This window comes from Peromyscus leucopus, chromosome 4 (genome assembly GCF_004664715.2).
Source record: "Peromyscus leucopus breed LL Stock chromosome 4, UCI_PerLeu_2.1, whole genome shotgun sequence".
NCBI classification, from domain to species: Eukaryota; Metazoa; Chordata; class Mammalia; order Rodentia; family Cricetidae; genus Peromyscus; species Peromyscus leucopus.
In genome coordinates, this window is record NC_051066.1 from 48,080,885 (window position 1) to 48,106,486 (window position 25,602).

A 25,602-nucleotide genomic window follows, 5' to 3' on the forward strand; every position below is an offset into this window, starting at 1 on the left:
TGCTTGCTTTCTAGTTTTCTGCAGGATAACAGTGTTGCTAGTAAAACTGCACACTCAGTGTATCCTAATCTATGGAAGCTACATTTTAAGCTTTCTTTTTCCTGTCCATCTACTTTATCTTAATGTTGACTTTTTGATCCTTCACCATGGAACAAAGTTTTGAGACATGCTGTCGTTCTTGGAGATCTCTGAGAAAATCTAGTGTTCTTAAGAGGTGCCTTTCACTGTGGTGAGCTCCTGTGTATGCACTTACCAAGTCTGGCCTACTGTCCAGAATGCACTTGTTGTTCGCTCTTGTCCTGTCTCCGTGCCTCCTTTCAGTCTAACATGAAATGATTTAAAACAACCTTGCAAAGCTTGCCTTAAATTGAGCATTTTCAGCTTTGACATTAACAGATAAAAATAGCACTTACCTGAAGTCTAATGAAGGAAACATCTAGAAAAGTGCTTGACACCGTGTCCATTCTAATGGGGGTCAGAGCCTAAATGTATGTAATCAGTCATCTCTTTCATCCTTGGATCATAGACTGGCAAAAAACCTAGAGAAAGAAGTTCTCATATCTAGAAGCAAAGAAGTGCATGATCTACAACTCTGTCTATGTGGGAAAATACATAGTCTGCTACTAAAACAAAGCAAGATACAGAATTGCAAAGATAAAACCTACTATTTCCATAAAGGTTTCAAATATCCATATAAGTTGCAAGATTTCTGGCTGTGCTTTCTCGTGGGCCGGCCTATAGGAGTGCAGAGAAGCATCTATCTTGGCCATGCTCTTGACAGCTACTTTCCTTTTTTGGCTACTGAAGTAATCTTCATTTGGGGACTGACTGATTGAGTGGTTGATTTTTAAATGTCAGATTTTTCAGTGTGCTAGCTTTCTTTCTGCTTAAAATTTGAACATTCATTAACAGGATTTGAAAATGAAGAGCTCGTCTTGCCTATTTGAGAACGAACTTCCCTGTGATTGCAGACTAATAGGCATTTGCTTTTGTGGTTCTGCACAGATCTTCATTAATAGTTGATATTTTTGTTTCTGTGTTTTACTGTGTTTCAACATAGACGTTGCTTTTATTTAAGTGTGTGTGTGTGTGTGTGTGTGTGTGTGAGTGCGCACACGCGCGTATACGCGCACATATGGATTGTGTATGTGTGTGAATGCAGGTTGCCACCATGCACAAGTACATGTCAGAGGACAGCTTCAAGAATTGGTTCTCTCCTGCCACCTTGCAGGACAAGGATGGAACTCAGGTCATTAGACCTGCACTCAGGCACCTCTGTCCACTCAGCCATCCCCCCTGTCCCAGAAGAGATTTGGCTGAGAACAGTAGGCAGACATCTCTTTTCCTTGCTAATTAGGTTAAGTTTTACTGTTTCTTTCATTCACTCTCAAATATGATAGATACTCTTCCCTGCCTCTAACACCCTTCCTAGTGGCCAAAGGGTGGGCCAGCATAGAATAGTGTATTTTATATCATATGAGCAAGAACCCCCTAAAATGTAATCAGAAGAATTGCCTTGGCCTAGGTTGTTGTTACATAGTTTAGTGATAGTATACTTGTCTACTGTACATGAAGTCCTAGGTTCAATCCCTAGCTCTGAAAGAAAAGAAAAGAGTAAGAATTCTTATCTTTTAGTCTATCTACCCTTTCTGCACACAGTTCTGTTCTGTGAAGGATCAAACAGAAACAGTCTGCTAGGTAGGTTTATATTTATGGCCAGCCTTGTGCACACAGAGTCAATGGATTCAGACTTGAACTTACGCTTCCTAGTTTAGTTGTTGTATGTATCTACCCTTCAAATAATTTGATCGAGGCCCTACCTGTGCTGGAAAAATAAGTAGTAGGCATGTTCATGAATAATGAATGCTAATGAGTGGTAGACAGTGTCTTAAAACCACTTTAAAAACATTATTCCATTTCCATTTTAAGGGTTTTTTTTTTTTGTTTTGTTTTTGGAGACAGAGTCTCTGTGTAACAGCTCTGGCTGTCCTAAAACTCATTATGTAAATCAAGCTGGCCTCAAACTCATAGAGATCTGCCTGCCTCTGCCTCCTGAGTGCTGGGAATAAAGGCGTGCACCACCACTGCCTGGCCCATTTTAAGCTTTCATTGTTAAAATTTTTAAATTAATTTATTTATTTTATGTGTCTGGGTGTTTTGCCTCTGTGTGTCTATGGACCACAAACATGCATGCTCAGTGCCTGCAGAGACCAGAAGAGGGCATCAGATACCCTGGAACTAGAGTTACAGATGGTTTTGAGCCACCATATGAATGCTGGCAATTAAACCTAGGTCTTCTACAAGAGGAGCCAATACTTGAAACCTCAGAGCCATCTTTCCAGGCCCCAATTTTAAGCATTGTGGGGGTGGGGGGAAAGCGGGGTGGAGACAGGGTTTCTCTGTAACAGCTCTGGCTCTGCTGGAATCTGATTTGTAGACCAGGCTGGTCTAGAACTCACAGAGATCTGCCTGCCTGTGCACCACCACACCCAGCTCACCATTTTAAGCTTTTAAAATCAGTTGCTCACATGTATGCACTTAACAGACTTCGCAAGTCTTTCTTCTCTGCCTGTCCTCTTCAAATGCTCTCCTGCCCTAGGAACTGAACCCTGTAAACTGAAAGAAAGTCATTGGACGCTGTGTGTCTCTGTGTCCATTAAGACCTGGCTCTGCCCCAGGATCAAAACAAGACTCCTCCTGTAAAAGTGGCGTGCAGAACTTCAGTCTGGCACTGCCTCAAAGGCACTTTAAAGTGGTCTTCGGTGTACAAGTCTCCAGTCTTAGCTTGGCTGGGAAATTTAAAACCTAGCCCCAGAGTTCTGGCTCATCAGATTGTTTGAATATTTTTTGACTTAAACTATTTGTGGTATAGAGAACACACACAAGTAGGTGATCATGATCATCCACATATTGGTGAACTTGTTATTGTTGTTTATTTTTGAGACAGGTCTCTTTACTTAGCCCTGGCTGACCTGGAACTCCTAAGGCAGGCCAACTTAGCCTCAAACTCACAGAGATCTGCCTGTCCGTCCCTCCTAAGTGCTGGAATTGAAGGCATGAGCCACCATGCCCAGCTCTTTCATATTGGTGAACTTAAACCAAGATGTTGCTTCTAAAATATCTAGAAGACACTATTAAAATCTCAAAACACCAAATTTGGAAGTCCACAATGGAAGTACATTAGTGGGTCTTAAAAATAGCAGGGAGAATGGATGACCAATGGCAGTTTTTTGGGGGGTAACCTGGAAGATAGTGATTTCAGATCTAATCTGGTAATTAGATGAACGTTCAAGCACATCTTAATATACCTGTCATAGGTTATTCTTAAAAGAAGTATTTGCAGGAGACGATATCTTAATGTATGCATAATATATTGTAGTTTCAGAACCGTATTTACTATGGAATGGCAGAGTTAGGGTGTTAATAGGCCATACCTAAAAAGAGTTTTTAGATTTTTGTAATCTATTTGCTACTTGAACTTTTTACAGCCATTGTTTCAATGCCCATCTTTAATCTGACAGCATGCTCGCTTAACTCTCAGCAATACTAGCATTAAAAGAGGGTTAAAAGAGCCTGCCAATGCTTAGAAAAAGAAATGTTCATGTAGTAGACAAGTTAAAATGAAAATATGCTTTGAAATTGAGGGCAAGTCTGAGGGAAGGCTGACTGATGGTCTCACCCAGGCCCACCTGGTGGCACTTACCTAGTAACTGCTGCAGGCCAGTGCCTAGCCTCCTTTACGTATTTAGAAAATCAACTTTGTCAGCTACTGGAGTTGATTAGACAAGGGAACACCGAATGTAACTAACAGGCTCCTAAGACACCGACCGGCACATTGGAGAATGTCAATTGATTAATTTACAGTCAGAAACTTAACTGCCAGAAGACCCAGATTCCCCTGCTGCCCTGACCAGCTCATTGTTTCCCTGTGACTATCCACATGGGAAGCCAAATTATAATCAGAAGATTGCTTGGTGAGCAGGACTTAGAACAAAAGAAGTTCTGTCATTTGAATATTCAGTGGCATCAAGCTAAGATAGCTTGATTCATTCATCTTCAAGTAAAGATAGCCTGGCCATGGGGTAGTTGATTCTCATAGTCTGTTGTCTGAGACTCCTCTCTTCTGGCTGTTGAAATGGTGCTATCTTCATATGCCTCGTAAGACTTTGTCTTTCATTGTTTTTAATAGATACACTCTGCAAAGGTTATCTTTAGTAGTCAGGTAATATGGGAAGTTATTTTTGATCTTGGGATGGTGTGTGTGTGTGTGTGTGTGTGTATGTATGTGTGTGTGTGTGTATGTATGTGCGCATGAGCATTGGGTCAGAAGCATTGGATTCCCTGGAGCAGGAGTGATAGGCAGTTTGCTCGACATGGCTGTTGTCCTCTGCAAGAACAGTATGTGCTCTTAACCTCTGAGCTGTCTCTCCAGCCATTGAATGATTTCTTTTCAAAAGAAATTTGTTTATTTCTCTCATCATCTAAATTGAAGTCATAGTTATTTCCAGTTCACTGTTAATCCTGATGTATTGACTATAGAGACTATTGTTACTAATCTAGAACTTCCCAATTACCCCAGCTTTGGGGGTGGGGAGGAATATGTGTATTAGGTTCTTATTGCTGCTGTAGCAGCTTATCACAGAGCAGCTCAGAAAAACAGAAATGTGTTGTCACTGTTTAGGAGGTGTGGGTGGGCTACTTACCCATAGAGATCTGGAAATTTGTTCCATACTTGTCTCCTAGCATCTGGTGACTGCCAGGAATCCTTGGGGCTCTTTGGCCTGCAGCTGTACCCTCCAGTCTTTGTCTTTGTCATCATCACATGGCCTTCTGAACTGTTGGCTTCATTATGTCTCTGCGGCCACATTTCCTCTAAAGAACACAGGTCATAGTAGATGTGGGGCCCACCCCGTGCAGTGTAACCTATTTAACTTAGGTACTTTTAAGAGCACTAGATAGACATGAATTTTAGGGCAACACCATTCAACCTGGCATATACCTTGAGCTTAGGAAAAACTATATGGCCTGTCCCTTGACCATGCCGTGTTTATTGTCACAGCAGAACCAAATGATTATTCTGTTTATTCAGATGTCGTCTGTTTTTGGTTTTGTTTTGTTTATTCACAGAAGCCCTTTGTCTTGATTTCTTCTTGGCAAACATGCTTTTGCAGGTCGTTTGTGAGTATGTCTAGAGAGCTATTATGCCTTGTATGGCTCAGAGTTTCTCATTCTTGGTCATGTACTTTTTAGACTTTAAAGTGCTCCCTGACACCCAGACATGTGAGATCAGACCCCGAAAGACCCACACTGTCCTTAAGATGCTCTAGGTGGTCACAGCATACTACCAATATGAAGCCTCTGTTGTATAAGCAAGGAAGCAGGCTTAGAAAGAATGAGGGACTCTGCTCAAAGCCTTGCAGCTGGTTGCTGGCTGGATTTAAACAACAGGCTGGGTCCACCCCCTCCAATTCTCCCTGCGCTCTTCAAAGGAAGGGAAGATACACTTTAAAAAGATAGCTAAACAATTCCACTTGGGATTTTAATTTACAATATTATATATTAAATGACTGTACTATGAAGCATTATTTGATGTTAAATATGTGCATTTTCTCTGTGGGGTAAAACTCTGGCTTATCCTTAGATAATTTTTTTTTTATTAAACTAGAGAAGTGTTTTAAAATAGTTACATTTTAAATTGAAGGACATTTTGCTTTTTTTTCCACATAATTTTTTAAATTGTGGTCTTTTCAGCTGGGTGGTAATGGCACACGCCTTTAATCCTAGCACTTGGTAGGCAGAGGGAGGTAGATTCTGAGTTCGAGGCCAGCCTGATAAACAGAGGAGTGAGTCCAGGACAGCCAGAACTACATAGAGAAACCCTGTCTTGAAAAAAACAAACAAACAAAAAATTTTTAAAAATGAAATAAAATTGTGATCTTTTACCCAAGCTATATAGCAATTCACTGAGTAAATTAAATATTTGATCTGACCATTTCCTGAGACAGTTAGCAATCTTTTTATTATAAATGTTTTACTCTAATTTGTGTATTGCTTTCTAATAGTTTGTAGATTGTAAAAAGTGTGTTCTCATTCTGGCTTGCGAAACACTATGTGAGTTTCATGTTGCTGAATATAGTTACAGATCATTCTTTTTTAGCCATGTAAATAAAGCATAGTTTATGTTTCTTTTCTGCTGGTGGTGTGTGAGTTACTTAAGTCCTGGTAGCAGCATAGTTATAGTTGTCTTTTTCTCCCTTTTCTTCCGGCTTTGGTAGAGTCTTGCTGTGTAGCCCAGGCTGGCCTCAAACATGCGATCTTCCCAAGTACTGGGATTTCAGGTGTTTACCACCATGCCAGGTCATAATTGTCTTTTGATGGCCATAAACAGTTCTGTTGAGCATATACTTAGCATGGTTGGCTTGGTCAGAGGACATGCATATGTATTCAGCTTGAATAGATAGTACCTTTTTTAATCTTCCAGCACGTAAAGTGACCTTCTGGGTGTTTTCATTTGCATCATTGTGATTAAGCACCCTTCCATGAGGTTATTGTCCGTGTTGTGAAATGTTCGTTCTGTTGCCCTTGTTTGCAGTACTGTGTTGAACTCAGAGACTGCTGCATGCCAGACGGTTGTTCTAACAATGAGCTATGTCCAGCACATAGACCATATTTTTTGTTTCCTCCAGTGCTGAGATTGAATGTAGCTAGGCAATTGCTCTGTCACTCGGGTACTCCCCAGCCCCACCCCAGCCCCCAACACACACATTTTTATTGAATGTATGAATATGATTGGTTTTTGAAACAGGGTTTCTCTGTGTAACCTTAGCTGTCCTGGAACTCACTCTATAGACTTTAGACCAGGCTGGCCTCGAACTCACAGATATCCACTTGACTCTGCCTCCTGATACTGGGATTAAAGGTGTGTGCCTCTACTGCCTGGCATGAGTATGATTGTTAGCAACTTTGTTTTAAGTTTTTGATAATAAATCTTAAAATTGCCTGGGAATGGAATGTTTAAAGTGTTCTATCACCTCAGTAGTCAAAGGTTTAGAATCTTTGGTGTACCAGAAATACCACTGTACCTCTGGGGTGGCTTTACAAAATTTAACTGGTGATTGTATGCACATTCCAGGCTAGGCAAGCTGTATCCTTACTCTCTTAACAGTGGCTTTAAAGCAGGGGAGGTTATCTTCTGTGTTTGACTTTTTTTTTTTTTTTTTTTTTTTAATTAATTTTTTTGTTCATTGAAGGAAGCAGGGTATATTTTTGGGTATTTTTTGTTTTTTGTTTAGTTAAAAACAAACATTTTGGGCTAGTACAATAATCTCATGCTGTTGACATATCTTAAAATTTTAAACTCACAGTTTAAAATGTTTTATTGAGCTGCCAAGATGGCTTAACAGGTGCTTTCCACCAAGCTTGACAACCTGAGTTCAGGCCCCGAGACCCACCCTCCACACTCACACTCACACTCACGAGGTCTGTCCGTTTGAAGAGCACATACGGCCCGACGGCAGCATGAGGCGGTGCTTCCAGCCTCAGCACCTGTGGGGCTGTTATTCATGGAAAGATGCTGGACCACCTCCCCTGTTCCTGCCCTTCCCAGGCTGCTGGCCGTACTGCCGAGTGCTCCAGCGTCTGTGCTGCAGCTGTCAGTCCCGTGTTCCCACAGATGCTAGGACGTTCAGGCCCCCTGCTTACAGCTGGAGTCTGTTTCCCTTTCGCTGGAGACTCTGAGGCTTTGCTGCTGCTGTCCTTGTGGCTTTATCTGCTTCTGCAGGGAGATTTCCAGGTGCTTCAAGAAGTAAGGGCCACCCACCACTGTCGCCTTCCAGCAGCCGCTCACTGACAAGTATTTTGAAGCATATTCTATTCCTTTTTCAAAAGCAGGAAGACCACTACAAGCTAAAAAGGGAACTGCAAGCTAATCCTTGGTTCTTAGTTTATAATGCCAGGTGATTCTGTAGTGGCACAGACTCCAGGAACATTTGTGGGCTGGGTTGGTATGAAACTGTGTGCCTATAGACTGTCGTGTCTCAGGGATAAGTAGTTAAGGATTTCTGTGTGTAGCGTATGCTGACTGTGCTAAGAATTAGCTTTTCCTTTTCAGAATAACAAGCCTTTGTACTCGTTTGAAGATAATTCAGACTATGTTTATGATGTCATGTGGTCACCCACCCACCCAGCCCTGTTTGCCTGTGTGGATGGCATGGGGAGACTGGATCTGTGGAATCTCAACAATGACACAGAGGTGAGCAGGAAAATAACAGAAAATCGGAGATTTATTGAATAATTTGTGAAACTTCTTTTATCCCAAGGAATGTAAAAGTGCTCTGTGATTGTAGCTTCATCACAAAGAGACCAAATAAGCTTTGTGCCCTCCGTGACAAAAGCATGCTGTGCGGAGGAGCCGAGGGGGAAATAGCATGGCCGGGAACACTGGGCATTCTTTACCTTCGGAAAGCAGCGGCGGCGGCGTGTACGCTGTCCAGAAGTCCACGAGGCTCGGAATATGCTTTCATTCTTAGGCTAGAAAAAGAGAGCTCCAGATTGTCAAAGTATTCCAAATTACCTGTTAGCCTTGAAAGCGTTGTGTATCATCCCTAAATGCTAGTCTTAGCCTGACTCGTTTGAAAGAAAGGAAGTGCGATTTGATGACCTTTTTCCATGAAGGATCAAGATCAGTGCACCATTAGCTACACAGTGACTGTGGAGCTGGGCACGATGGCATGTTTATAACCAGACTTGAGAGGCAGAGGCAAGAGTGTCGTCACGAGTTAGAGACCACATATGTGCCAAGAGCCTGTCTCAGAAATCCAAGGCTGAAGCCCAGGAGTGGTGCACGCCCCTAATCCAGCACTCGGGAGGCAGAGGCAGGCAGAGCTCTGTGAGTTCAAGACCAGCCTGGTCTACAGAGAGAGTTCCAGGACAGCCAGGGCTACACAGAGAAACTCCTGTCTCAGGAGAAAAAAAAAAAAAAAAAAAAAATCAAGATCTGGGCATGTAAGTCCAAGGTAGAACATTTGCTTAGCATGTGTAAGACCCTGGGTTTAACTTCCCAGCACCATAAATAATAATAATAATGTAGAAAACATCATATTTCTTATTTGCTATACCAAGTTTAGCTATGCAGTTCAACTGTGTCTGAGTTGTCCTTAGCCAGTTGATAGAGGCTTAAAATGTTTTTAGGTCCCTCTATTAGTCACAGGTCACTGGTTAGCAGAATCGACCAGTTGTCAGTAGTGGCTGTAGAGAATTGTCCTCTTATTTCTTCTGGGTCCTGGTGACATCTTTCCAGATCTCTGGAAGTTAAGCACTTGGTTATATAAAGATGAGGAAAGGAGAAATATGTTGGAAATGCTGGAATTTTAATACTGTTATCTACTGGTTCTGTGCTTTGGAGGGAACAAATACTGCTAGGAAAAAAGTATAAGGTACATAATTAAATTTTGATGTTCTAGAATGGTACAATGTGTTTGTTAGCAAGCTCACTACATAACTCTGGAACTCACTATGTAGGCTAGGCTGGTTTCGAACTCACAGAGGGCTACCTGCTTCTACCCCCAATACCCACCCCTGGTGTGAGGATTAAAGTTATACACTATCATGCCCTGCCCAAGTTTACTTTCTTAGTTTAGATTTTGCTACCAAAGGTTTATGGCTATAATTAGACGAGGATCTTTCCCTTAGTGGTATGGTTATAATATCCCTGGGCTAATCACTTGGGAAAGACTGATGTAAGCATAAGGACTACTTTGGTGATATTTCAAAACTTTGAAGTTTCGTTATGCTTTTTGCTCTACATCAGTGAGTGTTAGTTACTCCGGGTGTGGCTGAGATGCAGTCAGAGTCCAGAGCCTGCTGCCCCTGTTGGTGCTCTCTCCTGCCTTCCTGGGGAGCAGGGCTTGGGAAAGCTTATTCCAGGAGCGGCTGTCCATCAGATCATCCGGATCTAGCTGGGGAGGAAAGTACAGGCTGCAGAAGGAATTCCCGTCCTCTGAGACTGAACTGTGATCTCTTTAGGAGGGCACTGGAAATACTTTCTTTTAAATATTTTAAAATGAGTTTTAGTCTCATGTTTTTAAACAGCTTGACTACTTAAAGAAGTTAAACACAAAAACTCTTTACTGAAGAGATATGTGCAGCCATGTAAGAATTTCTTAGATAAGTTCTGGGTATTTTCCCAACTCTTCTTCAAGGGTTGAAGGTAATGTCATTATAATAAATCTCTGAACAGAGGGAAAGTGGGAAAATTCTTTTGTTGTTGCTATGTGTTTTGGGGTTTTGGAGGTTTGGTTTTGGTTTTTCAAGACAAGTTTTCTCTGTGTAGCCCAGGCTGTCCTACAACTAGCTCTCTGTAGACCAGGCTGACCTTGAACTCAGAGATCCACCTGCCTCTGCCATCTGAGTGCTGGGATTATCTTTTATCTATTATCATTTGCTTTTTAAAAACACAGATTGGAGAAGAATTACTGTTTTATGTGTTTAGAAACTTTGATGAAACTTTTAACTGTGCTGTATTTTAAATGACTCAGGTACCAACTGCCAGCATTTCTGTAGAGGGAAATCCTGCTCTTAACCGTGTGAGATGGACCCACTCTGGAAGAGAGATTGCCGTGGGTGATTCTGAAGGACAGATTGTCATATATGATGTGGGAGAGGTATGGGCCTGCAATTTTGATATACATGCTTAGTGGCACTGTGAGGTATTGTGGTAGCTAAGTTTTGCCGTGAGCCTCCTGAATTGTATACACTGCATGCTTGTGTACTTCCACCACAGACGCAGCTTCTGAGGCCGTGTTTCTCTCTAACTGAGCATCCTGTACCCGTGTGCAGCAGATGTGAGGGTAATTCCAGATTCCTACATTGCTAGGAGTTCTTTAGGCAGAAAAGGAAATGTAGGATTACAAGTGGACTTGGAGTTTTCTAGAATTGATGTTGAGATATAATTTTATTTTTTTTGTATAGTTTTGTTTGAACCAGATCGTAGAAATCAAAGATACCATCTTTTGATAGGGTTTTTTCCAAAGTATTTAATGTGTATATATGCCTGAGTATATGTGTGTGCACTGTGTATAGGCAGGAGCCTGTAGGGGGTCAGAAAAGGGCATTGGATCCCCTGGAACTGGAGTTATGGATGGTTGTGAATCACCTTGTGCGGGTTGGGAACCAAGCCCGGGTCCCCTGGAAGAGCAGCCACGCCTTAGCCATTGGGCCACCTCTCCAGCCCCTTTGTGTAGTTCTTTAGCAAGTGTGAGAAAAGTGGAGGGGCGCAAAGGCATGAGATGGAGTTCAGCAGGATGAGTCGCGCTCTCTTGTCACTCTGCTTGGCCAGACACAGCACCCAGGGGCACAGTGCTCAGGGCTCAGTTCTTCCTTTTTGGTTCTGACCAGAGCGTTCTGGACCTTTTCTTCAGCATTACTCTCCATCTTGTCCTGATAATTTGTGGCTACAGCAGTCAGATCTTGGGGGCAAGAGATCGGATCATTTAGAGCAGCCAGTGGACCATGTGTACAGATGGACGATGTACACAGGTTGGACAGTGTGCACAACCCTATTGAAAAACTGCAAAACCCTATTGAAAAGTTGTGGTTAGTCCAGCTCAACAGTGACTTTTAAGTTAATTTTAACTAACTTAACTTGTAAGTTGTCGTCACACTTGGCTAGTGGCTCCCCTGTTAGCTGTTGAGATTGAGAAGCCAGTTTGTCCACTGGCCACACTGGATGATCTGTGCCCTGTTGCGGCAGTGTCAGTCTCCGTGCTAAGAGCAGCTGTAGGGAAGCTTGGGTTGCCTCTGCGAGGCAAAAGCGCCGTTCACTTCATTTCTCCTTTGCTCTCGGTTCAACACTATGCCAAGTAGCAATAGAACTTCTCACAAAGGAGTTAGAGAGTCAAGACAGAGTGAGTGCTTTATGTTCCAAACAAACCCTGTGTTCAGGAAGCTGACTCGAGAGGATCACGAATTGGAAGCACTCTGGGCTGCACAGAGAGGTCCTCTCTCAGAAAAGAAAACAATAAAATAACTTTCATACTAGTAATGGTACAAGAAATAGACTAAAAAATTTGAAGGAATTCTTCTCCATCAGCATGATCCATCGAGGTGCCAGGAAGTCTGTTGACCAAGCATCCTTGTTGCCATCCTTGCATTGTGGTGGGGACAGCAAATTCATGTCTGAGCTGTCGTGACATGCTTCACAAACACTCTCTTTGTTTTGAAATGTCGTAAATCATTGTTATAGTCTCTGTGAGTATGGAAAGGCCCTTTAGGTCAATTATTAATTTTTAATGGAAAAATTATTTGAAAACAGAGTAATAGTAGATAAGATGATCTTTTATTTTGTTGCTCAGCAAACATTGTCTTTCTTTTAACAGCAGATCGCTGTTCCCCGCAATGATGAATGGGCGAGATTTGGCCGAACACTTGCAGAGATCAATGCAAACCGAGCTGATGCCGAGGAGGAGGCAGCTACCCGAATCCCTGCCTAGCCCTGAAAGTGGCCGTAGCCTTAGCGAATGGGCAAAGATGATGAAGTAATTCCTAAACTCTTTGCATGCTTCTGATTAAATGCATATTAAAGGAGATTCCATGGATAAACTGGGTTTAATGCAGGAAGCAAAGCTTATAATGCCCCTTTTATATTCTATTCATTTTGTTTTGGATTGGTGTCATTTTTAATACCGCTGACAACTTTACAGAATGCAGCCTTTTCTGAATTCTAACACATAGGTGTGTATTGTTAATTATTCTTTTGGATTCTTTTCAACTTGTAATACTATATATAATTATTTCTAAAGCACAGACTAAAGTTCTGCATATTTCTAAATAACCACAATTCCTTATTATGCAATACAGTACATACATAATTCTTTGTCGATTATGTTCTCACTGCCTTCACTGTGTAGGAACATTGTTCTTAGTCCCAGCATGCATTCGCCTACCTGTTTTAAGTTTCATTTGGATGCCCTTTTCCTTCTTTATAGTTTCTATGGTAGTTATCTATAAATAAAAACATATGTGTTAACTTTTCAAATTTTCATTTTTACTTCTTGAAATTTGAAATTTTCTCTTATAAATTTTTTGTTAAATTTTGTTTAAGTTCTTAATGCAAACAGCCACCTTAAATCCCGTGCGGCCTTAAATACACACCATACAGGGCTAATGTAGCTCTCTCTCCCTGGGCATTGTGGACTCATGCTGGATAATTGGTCAGTGGAAACTTCCTCTTCAGTTAGCTTTGGCCTGACTGTTCCTTTCCTTCCACCTCTCTTCGAAAGAGGAAATGCTCAGTCCCTTTGTCTGCCCAGACTGAGGCGGCTGTGCGTGTGAGCGCTGACAGGAGACCACATTGGAGAGAAGCTTGCCCATGAACGGAGCAGCCAGGAAGGAGCTGCGCTCAATGCCCGCGCTCTGCCCTTACATCCTCTCTCCATCTTGGAATCTGGAGGACAGCTGTATAAACCTGCAAGGCAGATGGCAAATGTCTGCGTGGTGTGGCAGTCACCTGTCTCAAGACGAGGGAGGGAAGGCTGGGATCGGGTCTTGAAGATTGACGTGCTCCGAGTTGTCCTTTCTTGAGTCCTGAGTTTAACTTTCCACTCGACAGAACTTGAACTAAGAGATTAGATCAGACTTGGAACTTTTACAGTTTGGTTTAGTAACAAGGATTTATTGAGAGAGACTTCTCCATAGCAGAACTTCTATATAGCAGAAATTCTGCACACCAGAACTTCCTCATTCTTAGTACTCTGTGGTGTAAGGAATAATTGATCAGAGATACTAGACCCAAACTGTAGTTCTAGCCTTGACACCCATGAGAAATGTGATCTTAGCCAAGCCTGAGCCTTATTCTTACATTTATGAATTGTCAGTTACATTATTTCTAAATTGTATCCCAGCTCTAAATGAATAACCTTAATTGTATCATTTACTTCTCCCCTTTAGAATGTTTCGTTTTCATGAGTTGGCCCCCCACCGCCCCTTAGTTGCCTGTTCCATACCAAAGAAACATCTGGTGGTAATGTCTTAGTTGCCTGTTCCATACCAAAGAAACATCTGGTGGTAATGTCTAAGTCCAAAGTTCAGTGTCAGCAGGGCCCACTGTCATTCTGTAGAAGAGTTCAGATACTCAGAGGTACTGTGTGTCTCTGTAAAAATGAGTAGGAAAAAGGGGTAATACAAATGTTAAAACAGAACATTGAATGAGGTTGGAAATGGATGTGGCAACTCAAATGGTCACTGGTCTCAAGTTGTTCTTTTATAAAAGAAAATGAAGGAGCTGAAGAGTTGGCTCAGCGGTGAAGAGCACTGGCTGCTCTTCCAGAGGACCTGAGTTGGATTCCCAGCACCCACATGGCAGCTCACAACCATCTGTAACTCCAGTTCCAGGGATCTAACACCCTCTTCTGGCCTCTGTGGGCACAAGGCACGCATGTGATACACAAACATATATTCAGGCAAAAACACCTATACACATAAATTCTTTAATAAAAAAAAAAAAAGGACAGCTGACAAGTATTTATAAAATATTTAGGGCCAATGAATTTTGCTTTAGGAAACTAATTTCTCCCCCACCCCACAGAAAAATTTTATGTAGACCCTTGCTCATTCAACCTTCCTGTGCATTTTTACGAACACATGTTTACTGTAAGGAATTATCTTTGGAGTCTGCAATTTAAAGACTAAGGTTTACTCAGTGTCAACAGTTCTGAGGCTGTTGTAACTGGCACACAGACTGATGAGATCAAATTGGCTGGGGCGGGGAATCCTGCAGCTTTTACTTTTAGGTGTGAAAGACCTTTGTGATTTTGAAAACTATCCTGTGACGTTAGTTGCAGCTTGCCTTGTGATCAGTTTCACTTTTTCCTAGACAGGAAACAGGTTGCAGCCTTCTGGCTGACTTCCTGCATTTTGTCGTTTCTCTGATTTGGAATGGGAAGTTGAATGTCATCACCCTTGTTTGTGCAGAGAAAGCCTACTCGGTTTTTCAGACAGTAACGAACTTGCAGTACATCTCTGAGATCATTTTTAGTATCGTTTAAGTCAAATGCTCACCAGTAGAAGCTTTTTCCCTTACAGAGAAAGTTTAGCAAGGCCGTGTGGAAGCTGTCTGTAACAGCACTAGAGGGATCCTGCAGGGACAGGCCATGGGAGTGGAGGAGGAAGAGCTAAGATTGGCTGAGCAGGGGCAGGGTGACTGGTCCAGGCAGTCCTCACCCAGATGGGCCGCTTCCCCGCAGCCTCCGCACGGCTGTGTGTGAGGCGCGTCGCTCTCCTCTGTTTCTCTCGGACAACTGAAAGTGTGTCTTCACAGTCCGGTGTTCCAGCTGGCATCCTACCTGCAACCGCTGCATAACTAGATAGGGTGAGGCTGGAGCTCAGTCGCCGCTCCCGCTGCGTACAGCTCCTGGGCATCGCCCTGCTCCTGGGCATCGCCCTGCTCCTGGGCATTGCAGGTGTGGTCGCACATCTGCAGCAGAGGTCTAGGGTTTAAAAGCCAACCGCACTGCCGCTTTTGATGACAGTTAGTTAGAGTTCGGTTGAGGTGGGTTTTGCTTTTGTCTCAATCCAAGCTACATAACTTTAACAAAGAAGTCCTTACTTTTGAGCTGTCATCTTGCTGATTGTTAGTTTGGGGGAAATACTCCCAAGTAGAACCCCATATTTGACTCATAAAAATATAAATATTTAAAAATTTAAAAATACTGGCAAGATAACACAGCAGTTAGAGACCCTTGCCACCAAGCCTGTCCTGAGTTGGATCTCTGGGGCCACCTGGTAGGAGGAAAAAAGCCAGCTCCTACAAGTTGTCCTCTCACGTACATATGTGCACACACGATGTATTAATTTATTTATTATAAATGCTAGGGAGTAATTTATTCAACTGACTTACAGATCTGAGGGAAAGTGTTGGCCTAAAGGCACTATAAAAAGAACATCCAGGGCCCGGAAAGATGACTGTCAGTGAAGAATGCTTGCTGCAGAAGACTAGAGTTCAGGTCCCAGCATCCACATCCCACATCCCACAGCTCACAACTGCCTGTAACTCCAACTCCAAGGACCTGACACACTCTCTTCTGGCTTCCATGGGCACCTGGACTCAGTGTACATACATACACATATAACACAACATTGAAAGTGTGTTGACAGAAGGAACATCAGGGCTGGCTCAGCAGGTAATGCACCTGCCTACAAAGCAGCACAAGCAGAGTTCATGTCCCTGGAGCACCTTAAATGCTAGCTGGGAAGGGCAGCTCCCCTGCAGTCTGAGCAGTCTAGACAGGATTCCTGGAACATGCATGCACACCACACACGCATGATAAAGACAAGGTAAAATCATGTTCCGTATTTCAATTGAAGAGTTAAATAGCATTCTTGTAATCTTTAGTCCACTACCCCAAAGTGGTAATAGCTTTCTCACTATAGCATAGACTTTAAAATCCTCTTTCGATATTTAGGGAACAGTTTTAGAAAAAGATTCCCCAGTCCCAAGCCAGAATGCCGGCCGCAAGACTCCACATAGTCATCAAATCACAGTGCTTTTCACAGTAAGCTGGCACTCCCAGACTTAATGTTTGAACTTCAGATCTTTAAATTCCCTTTCTAACTTGCCATGTTCCTAATTCTTCAACCTAAAACTCCGAATGGATGTCAGGCATTTACGTTTTCAGTATGTCCCTTCTAGCCACAGAGAGTTTCACCACAGCCAATCGGCAATCTTTTACAAACTTTTGTAAAATTATAGTATTTTGTGTTGTTAGTTTCCTAGCAGGAATCTCAGTTTCGGCTTCTTAATATTCCATTACCGGTCCCCAGCTAGAGCCTGGAACAACTTGCACTCAGGTAAGCTTGCTGAAAGGTCTATTTCACTTTGTGAGGTCACTTAGTCAGGTCTCTGGGAATGTATTAGCCTGCCTCTCTCATAATGTCCTTGATTTGGCCAGAAAGCCGTGGGGCAGTGATTGTATGGGGTGTAGAACACACCTGCACAGCACCGAGCGTGCAGAGACCTGACCTTGTGACTGGAAATCAGGAATGCCGCTGGGAAGACGCTGATAGCAAGTCATTTTATCTTTTGTGGATTTTTATACTGAATCTTTGAGCACTTTTTTTTTTTTTCTGAGCAAAGTAATGGAAATGCTCTGGAACAAAGTTTTTGTACTTAAAGATGGCCTGACATAAGAGAAAGGATACTGTGCCCCCAAAGACTCTGGTTCCAGGTACATGCCTGTGAACCCAGCACTTGGAGGCCAAGACAGAAGGATAAGGTTGAGGCCAGGCTGAACTGAAGGGTGAGATCCTATCTCAAAAACAGAAGCCTGTGTTCCATTCCTGTTTGTCCCTATCACATAAGAAAACCTGGAACACGTAGGAATAGTACCCCTGGCTGTCCTAGAACTCTCTCTGTAGGCCAGGCTGGCCTCAAATTCACAGATTCCCCTGCCTCTGCCTCATGAGTGCTGGGATTAAAAGCGTGCGCCACCACCGCCTAGTGTTTCTTAAATGAGGAAAACAATTGCTTTACTGTGGTAATTTTGTGAGGGAATGCATATGTGAAGACTATGTAAAATACAAATATTTTATTTTTAGTTCCTTTGCTTAAGAATGTGAAAATGGAGAGAGGCCATATTTTAAAACCTTTTTTTTTGGGGGGGGGGTGGAGGGGAGGACAGGATCTCACTATGTAGCTCTGACTTACCAGGAACTCACTGTATAGACCAAACTGACCTTGAACTTGCAGAGATCCACCTGCCTGTCTCCCAAGCCTATATTTTAAAACTCTTACGTGAGTTACTCTGTCAAGTGCTCTCATCACGGGCTGAGTCCTCATGGTCACCTGACGGTGAGGAGTGATGGTCAAGGGAGAAGCTCCACATACAGCATGGGCTGTGACATCTGGAACCTTAGAAGCAGGAGGGTGGGACTCCTTTGTGAATGAGTGAGAAAACGAATTTGCTTGGAGACTACCACTACATAGCAGAACCCCAGCGTCAATGATCTAATAGTTACGCTTCCCCTTTCCAAGGATTAGTCTTCTTGGAAATGGCATGTGCTCACTGTGGGGAGATGATCACGACAAGGAGGCGCTGAGCTCTGCACAGCTCCAGAGATTGACCTAACTGGAGTGGCAAGGGGACAAAGAAATGACAGACCCAGAACAGCTGGGGTGGCAGCCTGGGCTCTAACTAGAGAGGCCACAGCACCCTGGAGGCTCGGTGTATGGTTGAACAGTATCTATGGTTGAACAGGGAGGCAGAGTTACTGAATCCAGCTGAACATGAGGCAGGGTCAGCCAACCTTGTTAGAAACAGTCTCTAGGGAAGCAGTCTTGAGGCCACGACCAGATTGGAGGAGGCTGTGATGAGTTTTCTGAACACACTGTCAGCATTGACCCTGACACGAGGAAAGCTTTGCCATACCTCTGAGCCTGCTTCCCACTGCCATGGTGCTGAGGCATTGGGAGCCTTGATGGCTGTCCCCATATCAAACAGTACACTTTCACGTGGGACTTAGAGCCATAGCGGAAGCCCTGTAGTTAGTCTCACAGGAATGACTCCTCCTCACCTTTTCCCTGGACTGGGAGGTCCCTGCTCTGTTGTTATATCCCAAACACCATCTCCTGCTCTGATCAAAACCTTATATGAAGAACGCCAGGTGCTCCTCCATTGCTGTGATAAACACCGAGACCAAAAGCAGCCTGGGGAGGAAGGCGTTTATTTGGCTTCCAGCTTCAAGTCCATAGTGGAGGCAGGAATGGAGCCGCTCACTGGTTCCCTTGCTCTGACTTGCTCAGCTGCCTTCCTCATACTACCCAGGGCTCCCTCCCCAGGGATGGCACTGCCCACGGTGGATGGGACCTCCTACATCCATTGATTAGTGTAGCAGAAAGTACAGAAAGACATCCCCCAGCAAATTAGCATTTAAGAGATTATCTTCCCCAACATGCCACCGGGCCAACCCAATGGAGGGAATTCTTTGGTTGAGGCTCCCTCCCGGCTGTGTCAGGTTGAGAGCTGAAGCTGACTATGACATCATTGAACAAAAATCTTGCTATAGTGACCAGGCCTTTATTAATAGGTTTTGTGTCCATTAATCTCTGAATGTAAATCAAATTTGTCAGCACATAGAGGGTCATTAGACAGATTTGGAAGAGTCTGTATTTTTCTAAGTAAAAGTTTTCTTCGTTTGATTATTTTATTTTGGGCTGGGAGGCCAGGATTCTGTTGCCTGAGCCAAGCCTCAAACTCTTGATCATTGTTGCCTCAGCATCCTGGACAGTTGGAATTACAGGCACACTGCCACCTGGAAGAAACTGGCTAGAGAGAGGTGAACATTCATCTCAAGAAGTTGGGGGTGGGGAGAGAGAGTAAAAATAAATCCAAGGAACTAGAACAGTTAAGAGCAGAAATCAGTGCAATAGAAATACAATCAAAAGGATGAGTAAAGCTAAAAGATACTGCTCTGCAAAAATTTGGACAATCTCTAGAATCAAAAGGCACAAATATATCAGAAGTGAGAAGAAATGCCACAGATATTCATCAATAAATATATTTCCAAAATCTAGATTACTTCTGATTTTGAATCTAAATCTAAGAACTGACAGAGACTTCCAGGAACTTTCAAGCATAACTGGGTAAGGAGACAGAAAAAAAAGAGATGCATACTTAGACCAATCATATTTAAAACAAAGAAAATCATCATACAATCAACTACTGATTTATTTGTTTAAAATAATATCATAAACAGGATTGCATTCCAAATATTTTCAGAAAAAGCCTGTCAGCCAATAATTTTATATCCAGCAAAACTCTCTCCCAAGAATAAAGAGAAAGTGGCACAATGGCAGGAGTGACGACTGAGAATATGTACTGCTAGCCAGTCTGCTTTTAGATCGCTAAAGGAAATCCTATCTGAAAAGAGATGACGGTAGAGGGTAACTCAGACTCGCGAGAGAGAAAGGAGGGGGAACTAGAGAGAGACTGAAGACTGGACGCATGTTTTCTTCAATAGATTTAAAATATATTGGGGCTGCAGAGATGGCTCAGTGGTCAAGAGCACTGACTGCTCTTCCAGGGGTCCTGAGTTCAATTCCCAGCAACCACATGGTGACTCACAACCATCTGTTCTGTAATGAGATCAGATTCCTTCTTCTGGTGTGCATGCAGACAGAGCACTCATATACATAAAATACATGAAAATAAATCTTTTAAAAAATAAACTATAACTGCAAGGAACAATACTTGGAATGGTGGAGTCATAATATGTAACAACAGACATGACAATAGCTTAGGGAGGAGATAGAGCTGGGGTAGAGGAAAGCTTTCTTTCTTTTCTTTTTTTTTTTTTTTTTTTTTTTTTTTTGGTTTTTCGAGACAGGGTTTCTCTGTGTAGCTTTGCGCCTTTCCTGGAACTCACTTGGTAGTCCAGGCTGGCCTCGAACTCACAGAGATCCACCTGCCTCTGCCTCCCAAGTGCTGGGATTAAAGGAGTGCGCCACCACCGCCCGGCTCTTTTTATTATTATTATTATTATTTTTTTTTTTATTAATTATGCATACAGTGTTCTGCTTGTGTATGTCTCTTCAGGCCAGAAGAGGGAGCCAGATCCCATCACAGATGGTTGTGAGCCACCATGTGGTTGCTGGGAATTGAACTCAGGACCTCTGGAAGAGCAGTCAGTGCTCTTAACCTCTGAGCCATCTCTCCAGCCCCAGGAAAGCTTTCTATTATACTGAAATATATGCCACTGGAAATATGATAGGATTGTTACAAATGAACACATTTATTATAACACAAGGAAATAACTTGAAAAACAAGTTTCAGTGATACACTATGAAATATGTAGTTTACAAAAAGGGCATACGGAAGGAAGAGAGGGTTCTGGGCCTGCAGTTCCGTGAAGGAGTGCGCTCTTAGTTTGTGCAAGGCTCGGGCTTGACTATGCAACACTAAAAGGAGGAGGAGGAGGGAAGAAGGAGGAAGAAAATGAGGGAAGGGAGATGGGGAGGGGGAAAGAGAGGAAGAGGTAGAAGGAAAGAAAGGGGACAAAAAGATACGGGAAACAAAACTACCATGTAAGACGAAGTGCTACACGGTCTTATCAATAAAAAGCCCAGAGCCAGACACGGGTTAAAACCTGAGAGATCAGAAGAACAGGAAAAGCCATAGCCAACCTCACCTTACTGACGCCTCAGTCTCCAAAAGAGAGCTTCTTCCTGTATACCCACACCTGTATGCCTTTCTGTTCTGCCATCTCATTTCCTCTCTCCACCCAGCTACATCACTTCCTCTTCCTGCCCAGCTTGTCACTTCCTGTCTATCTGTACAAACCTCCACACCTTTATGGTTAGTGCTGGGATTAAAGGATGTACTACTATGCCTGGCTCTGTTCCCAGTGTGGCCTTGAACTCACAGAGATCCAGACGGATCCCTGCCTCCCGAGTGATAGGATTAAAGGCATGTGCTACCATTGCCTGACCTCTGTGTTTAATATAGTGGCTGACTTTCCTCTGATCCTCAGATAAACTTTATTGGGGGACACAATATTTTGGAGGACATAATACATCACCACACTACCAACATTGACTTCCAGGCTGAAGGACATAAGATCAAGACACTAAAGTAAGTTGAATCTTGAGCACAGTGGCACATGACTGTAATCCCTGACTCAGGAGACAGAGGCAAAAGGATGATTTCCAGACCAGCTACATAGCAAGACTTTGTCTCAATATAATGAAGAAGCTGGGTGGTGGCCTTTAAGTACTAAAGACACCAGAAACAATAAAATGCTTAGGACTAAATTGTTTTAAGTATACCAGACCTGAACTCTGAAAACTACAGTTGTGGATGAGACTGAAAAGGTTTATGTAACTAGACAGAGCATCCAAGCTGGTGGATTGGAAAGACTCAAACATGTTAGGACTGCAGTTCTTCTCAAATGACCTCTAAGGTTTCAACAAGATCCCTATTAAAACAGCTTGATTGAAAAATAATAATAGCCGGGCGGTGGTGGCACACGCCTTTAATCCCAGCACTCAGGAAGCAGAGGCAGGTGGATCTCTTTAGTTTGAGGCCAGCCTGGTCTACAGAGTGAGTTCCAGGACAGCCAGGACTACACAGAGAAACCCTGCCTCAATAAGCCAAATATATACACATGTATATAAAATAATAAAAAGAAAAAACATAAAAAAAAAGAACTGGCAAGATGGGGCTAGAGAGATGGCTAAGAGCTCCCACTGCTCTTCCAAAGGATCCAAATTTGGTTCCCAGCACCACATCAGACATCTCACAACCGCCTGTAAGCTGCTCTATGGGGTCCAATATCTTGTTCCGTCCTCTGAGGGTAACTGCACATACATGACCTACACACTCAGAGACATTCAAACATTCACATAAAATCTTTTTCTAAAAGCTGACAAGCTAATCTTAAATATTATACACAAATGGCAAAAAATCCAACATAGCCAAAACAATTTGAAAAAGAACTAAGCTGGATTATTTATACCTCCCTATTTCAAAGCTGAATTGGGTGCCGCAGTCTTCGAGGTGGTGACATTGGTGTACATAGACTGGTACAGACGACTGAGAATCTAGACGCCAATCCCCCCAGGCATGGTCAACTGAAGCACAAGGGCAGCCTCAAGAAGAAAATGGAGAAACAACTGCATGTCACATGGAAATGAACGTAGCGTCTCACTTCACACACACACACACAAATGAGCTCACAGAGTCATTAGCGAGGCATAGTCACATAGACCTTTAATCACAGCCCTTGGGAAGGAGAAGCAGGCAGATCTCTCTGAGTTCAAGGCCAGCCTGGTCAACATAGCAAGTTCCAGGACAGACAGGGCAACATTAAAACTTAAAAAAAAAAAAAAAAAAAGAAAAAGAAAAAGAAAGAAAGAAAAGAAAGTCATATATCTAATTGTAAGAACCAAGCTACAAAATTTTTCAAAGAAAATACAAGAGAAAAAGGCTCATGACTTTAGTATAAGCCATGGTGAGACACTCCAGAAAATAAGAGTAGGGGGGAGACGACTCAGTGGATAAGGGAGCTTACCAGCAAGCCTGATGACCTGAGATCGATCCCAGGGCCCACATGTGGACAGAGAGGACCAACTCCTGCAAGTTGTCCTTTGACACATTCCACAACATGCGCATGCCCTCCCCCCACAAATTAACAAACTGTAATAAATTGTAATAAAATTTTAAAGGAAGAATGATTGAACTTAAAAATTTTGAACTTTCATGCTTCAGAAGATAGACCCAGGAAACAGACTGGCAGAGAAGAGCCGCGAACATGATAAAGGATTCAACATCTGGAATGTCTAGAACTACATACACACCATGGTGACAAGACACTGTAGGCCACAGTTTAAACACAGGTTACAGAATGGAAGAGCATACGTTTATGGTGCATGAAAAGACGATCGTCATGAGGGACATGCAAATCAAGATATAATGTGGGATCCCGTCACACACGGCAGTCAAAAGAAAAGCTGGAGTGCTGATAGCCTGCCGAGAAACACGCCCATTACTGGTGTGAATAGAAGATGCTATTTTACATTTTAGAGAGTAATAGGAATTTATGGAAACTGGTGATGTTGGTGATGTAGCTCTATGGAGACCACATCAGTGCTGGAGAGAGGGCTCAGCAGGTAAAGGCACTTGCCACAGGGCTGACCCCTGAGCTCCACCCCGGCACCCATATGGAGGAAAGAGAACAAATCCCTACAAACTGTTCTCTGCCCTCTGCGGCACACCGTGATACATGCATGCTCACAAACATACACATAATAAGTAAGAGTAAATTGAAAGAAAAAAAAATGAATGCTTTAAAGTAAAGCTGTTAAAAAGAAAACTGCGCCGGACCATGGTGGCTTTAATCCCAACACTCGGGAGGCAGAGGCAGGCGGATCTCTGTGAGTTCGAGGCCAGCCTGGTCTACAAAGCCAGTTCCAGGAAAGGCTCCAAAGTTACACAAAGAAACCCTGTCTCAAAAAAACAAAAAAACAAAAAAGACAAAAGAAAACTGCACGCCTAGACTGGTGAGAGTTTAGATGATACCCGGGGGAAGAACCACATAAACAACAAACGCGAGGCATTCTGCTAGACAGCTGACCCATAATGTTATCAAAATGACCAGACTATACCAGAGTCACACCCAAAACTGTCACCACTGAGCCCAATGCAGCCATTCTGATTGGCTCTTGGGTCAGAAACACAATGGCACTTTTGGAATGGTTGGGGAAGTTTGAGTTATATTGATTATCAGATATTATGAAGTCTTCATTGTTTTTTAAGAAGATTTTGTTTATGCATTTGAGTGTTTAGTCTGCACTTAAATGTACTGTATGTGTGCCTGGTGCCTGTGTAAACCAAAAGAGCTCCAGATCTCCTAGAACTTGGGTTACAGATGGCTGTGAGCTGGCACATGGGTGCTGGGAACCAAACCCCAGTCTTCTGCAAGAGCAGCAAGTGCTCTTAACCAATGAACCTTATCTCCAGACCTTTATTGATTGTCCCCCTCCTGTTTAGCTAGAAAATATCTTCCTTGCCAGATGGTGGTGGCGCACGCCTTTAATCCCAGCACTCGGGAGGCAGAACCAGGTGGATCTCTGTGAGTTTGAAGCCAGCCTGGTCTACAGAGTGAGTTGCAGGACAGCCAAAGCAACAGAGAAACCCTCTCTCGGGGCGCGGGGGGTGGGGGGGGGAGGGGGGAGAGGGAAGGAGAGAGAGAGAGAGAGAGAGAGAGAGAGAGAGAGAGAGAGAGAGAGAGAGAGAGAGAGAGAATGTCTTCCTTAGGACAGATGCACATGAACACTAAACCAGTACAAGGGTCTCCATGTGACTTTTCAATGGCTCAGCAAAAACGTGTGTTTATGAAGTAGAAATAAGATCACAGAAATGGACCCAGTTTGGGTAGAAAGTTTGATTGAAGAATTCATTTTTCTCTTTTAAACTTTTCTACGGATTTGAAATTTTTAATAACTACAATGTGGAATCCTTGATTCTTGCTTGGCAGAATTAAGATTTTTAAGACCTAACGTGTGCTGGCCACCATGGTGTTCTTTTACAGTTCCCAGAACTTGAGATGCTGAATCAAAATGAGTGAGAGCATAGCCAGTCCAGGCTACACAGTGAGACCTGGCTCAAAAACTCAGGCTAGGAATATATGTGAATGGGAGAGGGCCTGCCTACCATACACAGACCTTGTCCTGAACCCCTAATATCACATGCGCACACACAAATACATGCACACACACAAACACATGCACACACACAAACACATGCACACACCTGCAGATTGGCTATAGCATCCAAATGTATGAGGTACCTAAAGGCACATATAACAAGAGATGTACAAGACCCTTTGGTGAGTATAAATTTTTATTAAGACATGAAAAATATTTAAGTAGAGATATAGTATGTTCCCGGATCAGAAGCCCCGATTATAATGATACAAATTCTTCCAAAGCAGCTTACAGATTCATTTCAGTGTTTTTTGAATGTTTTTTGATAAGCTGATAACATATACATAGACGAGCAAGGAACCAGGAGAAATCATAGCTCTCGAACATCAGAGGGAAAGGAGAATGATATT

General features: G+C 42.9%; 1 protein-coding gene across 8 annotated transcripts in view; it reads left to right on the forward strand.

The window, feature by feature from the left end:
- Positions 1-13,033, forward strand: part of Dync1i2 (dynein cytoplasmic 1 intermediate chain 2) — a 53,784-nt gene extending 40,751 nt beyond the window's left edge. For all 8 annotated transcript variants that reach the window (XM_028885747.2, XM_028885745.2, XM_028885749.2 and 5 more), the window contains 3 exons: positions 8,111-8,251; positions 10,536-10,661; positions 12,375-13,033. In XM_028885747.2, the coding sequence (XP_028741580.1) occupies positions 8,111-8,251; positions 10,536-10,661; positions 12,375-12,488 (381 nt within the window). In that variant the 3' untranslated portion in view covers positions 12,489-13,033. The remainder of the gene's footprint in view (positions 1-8,110; positions 8,252-10,535; positions 10,662-12,374) is intronic.
- The last annotated feature ends 12,569 nt before the right edge of the window (positions 13,034-25,602 follow it).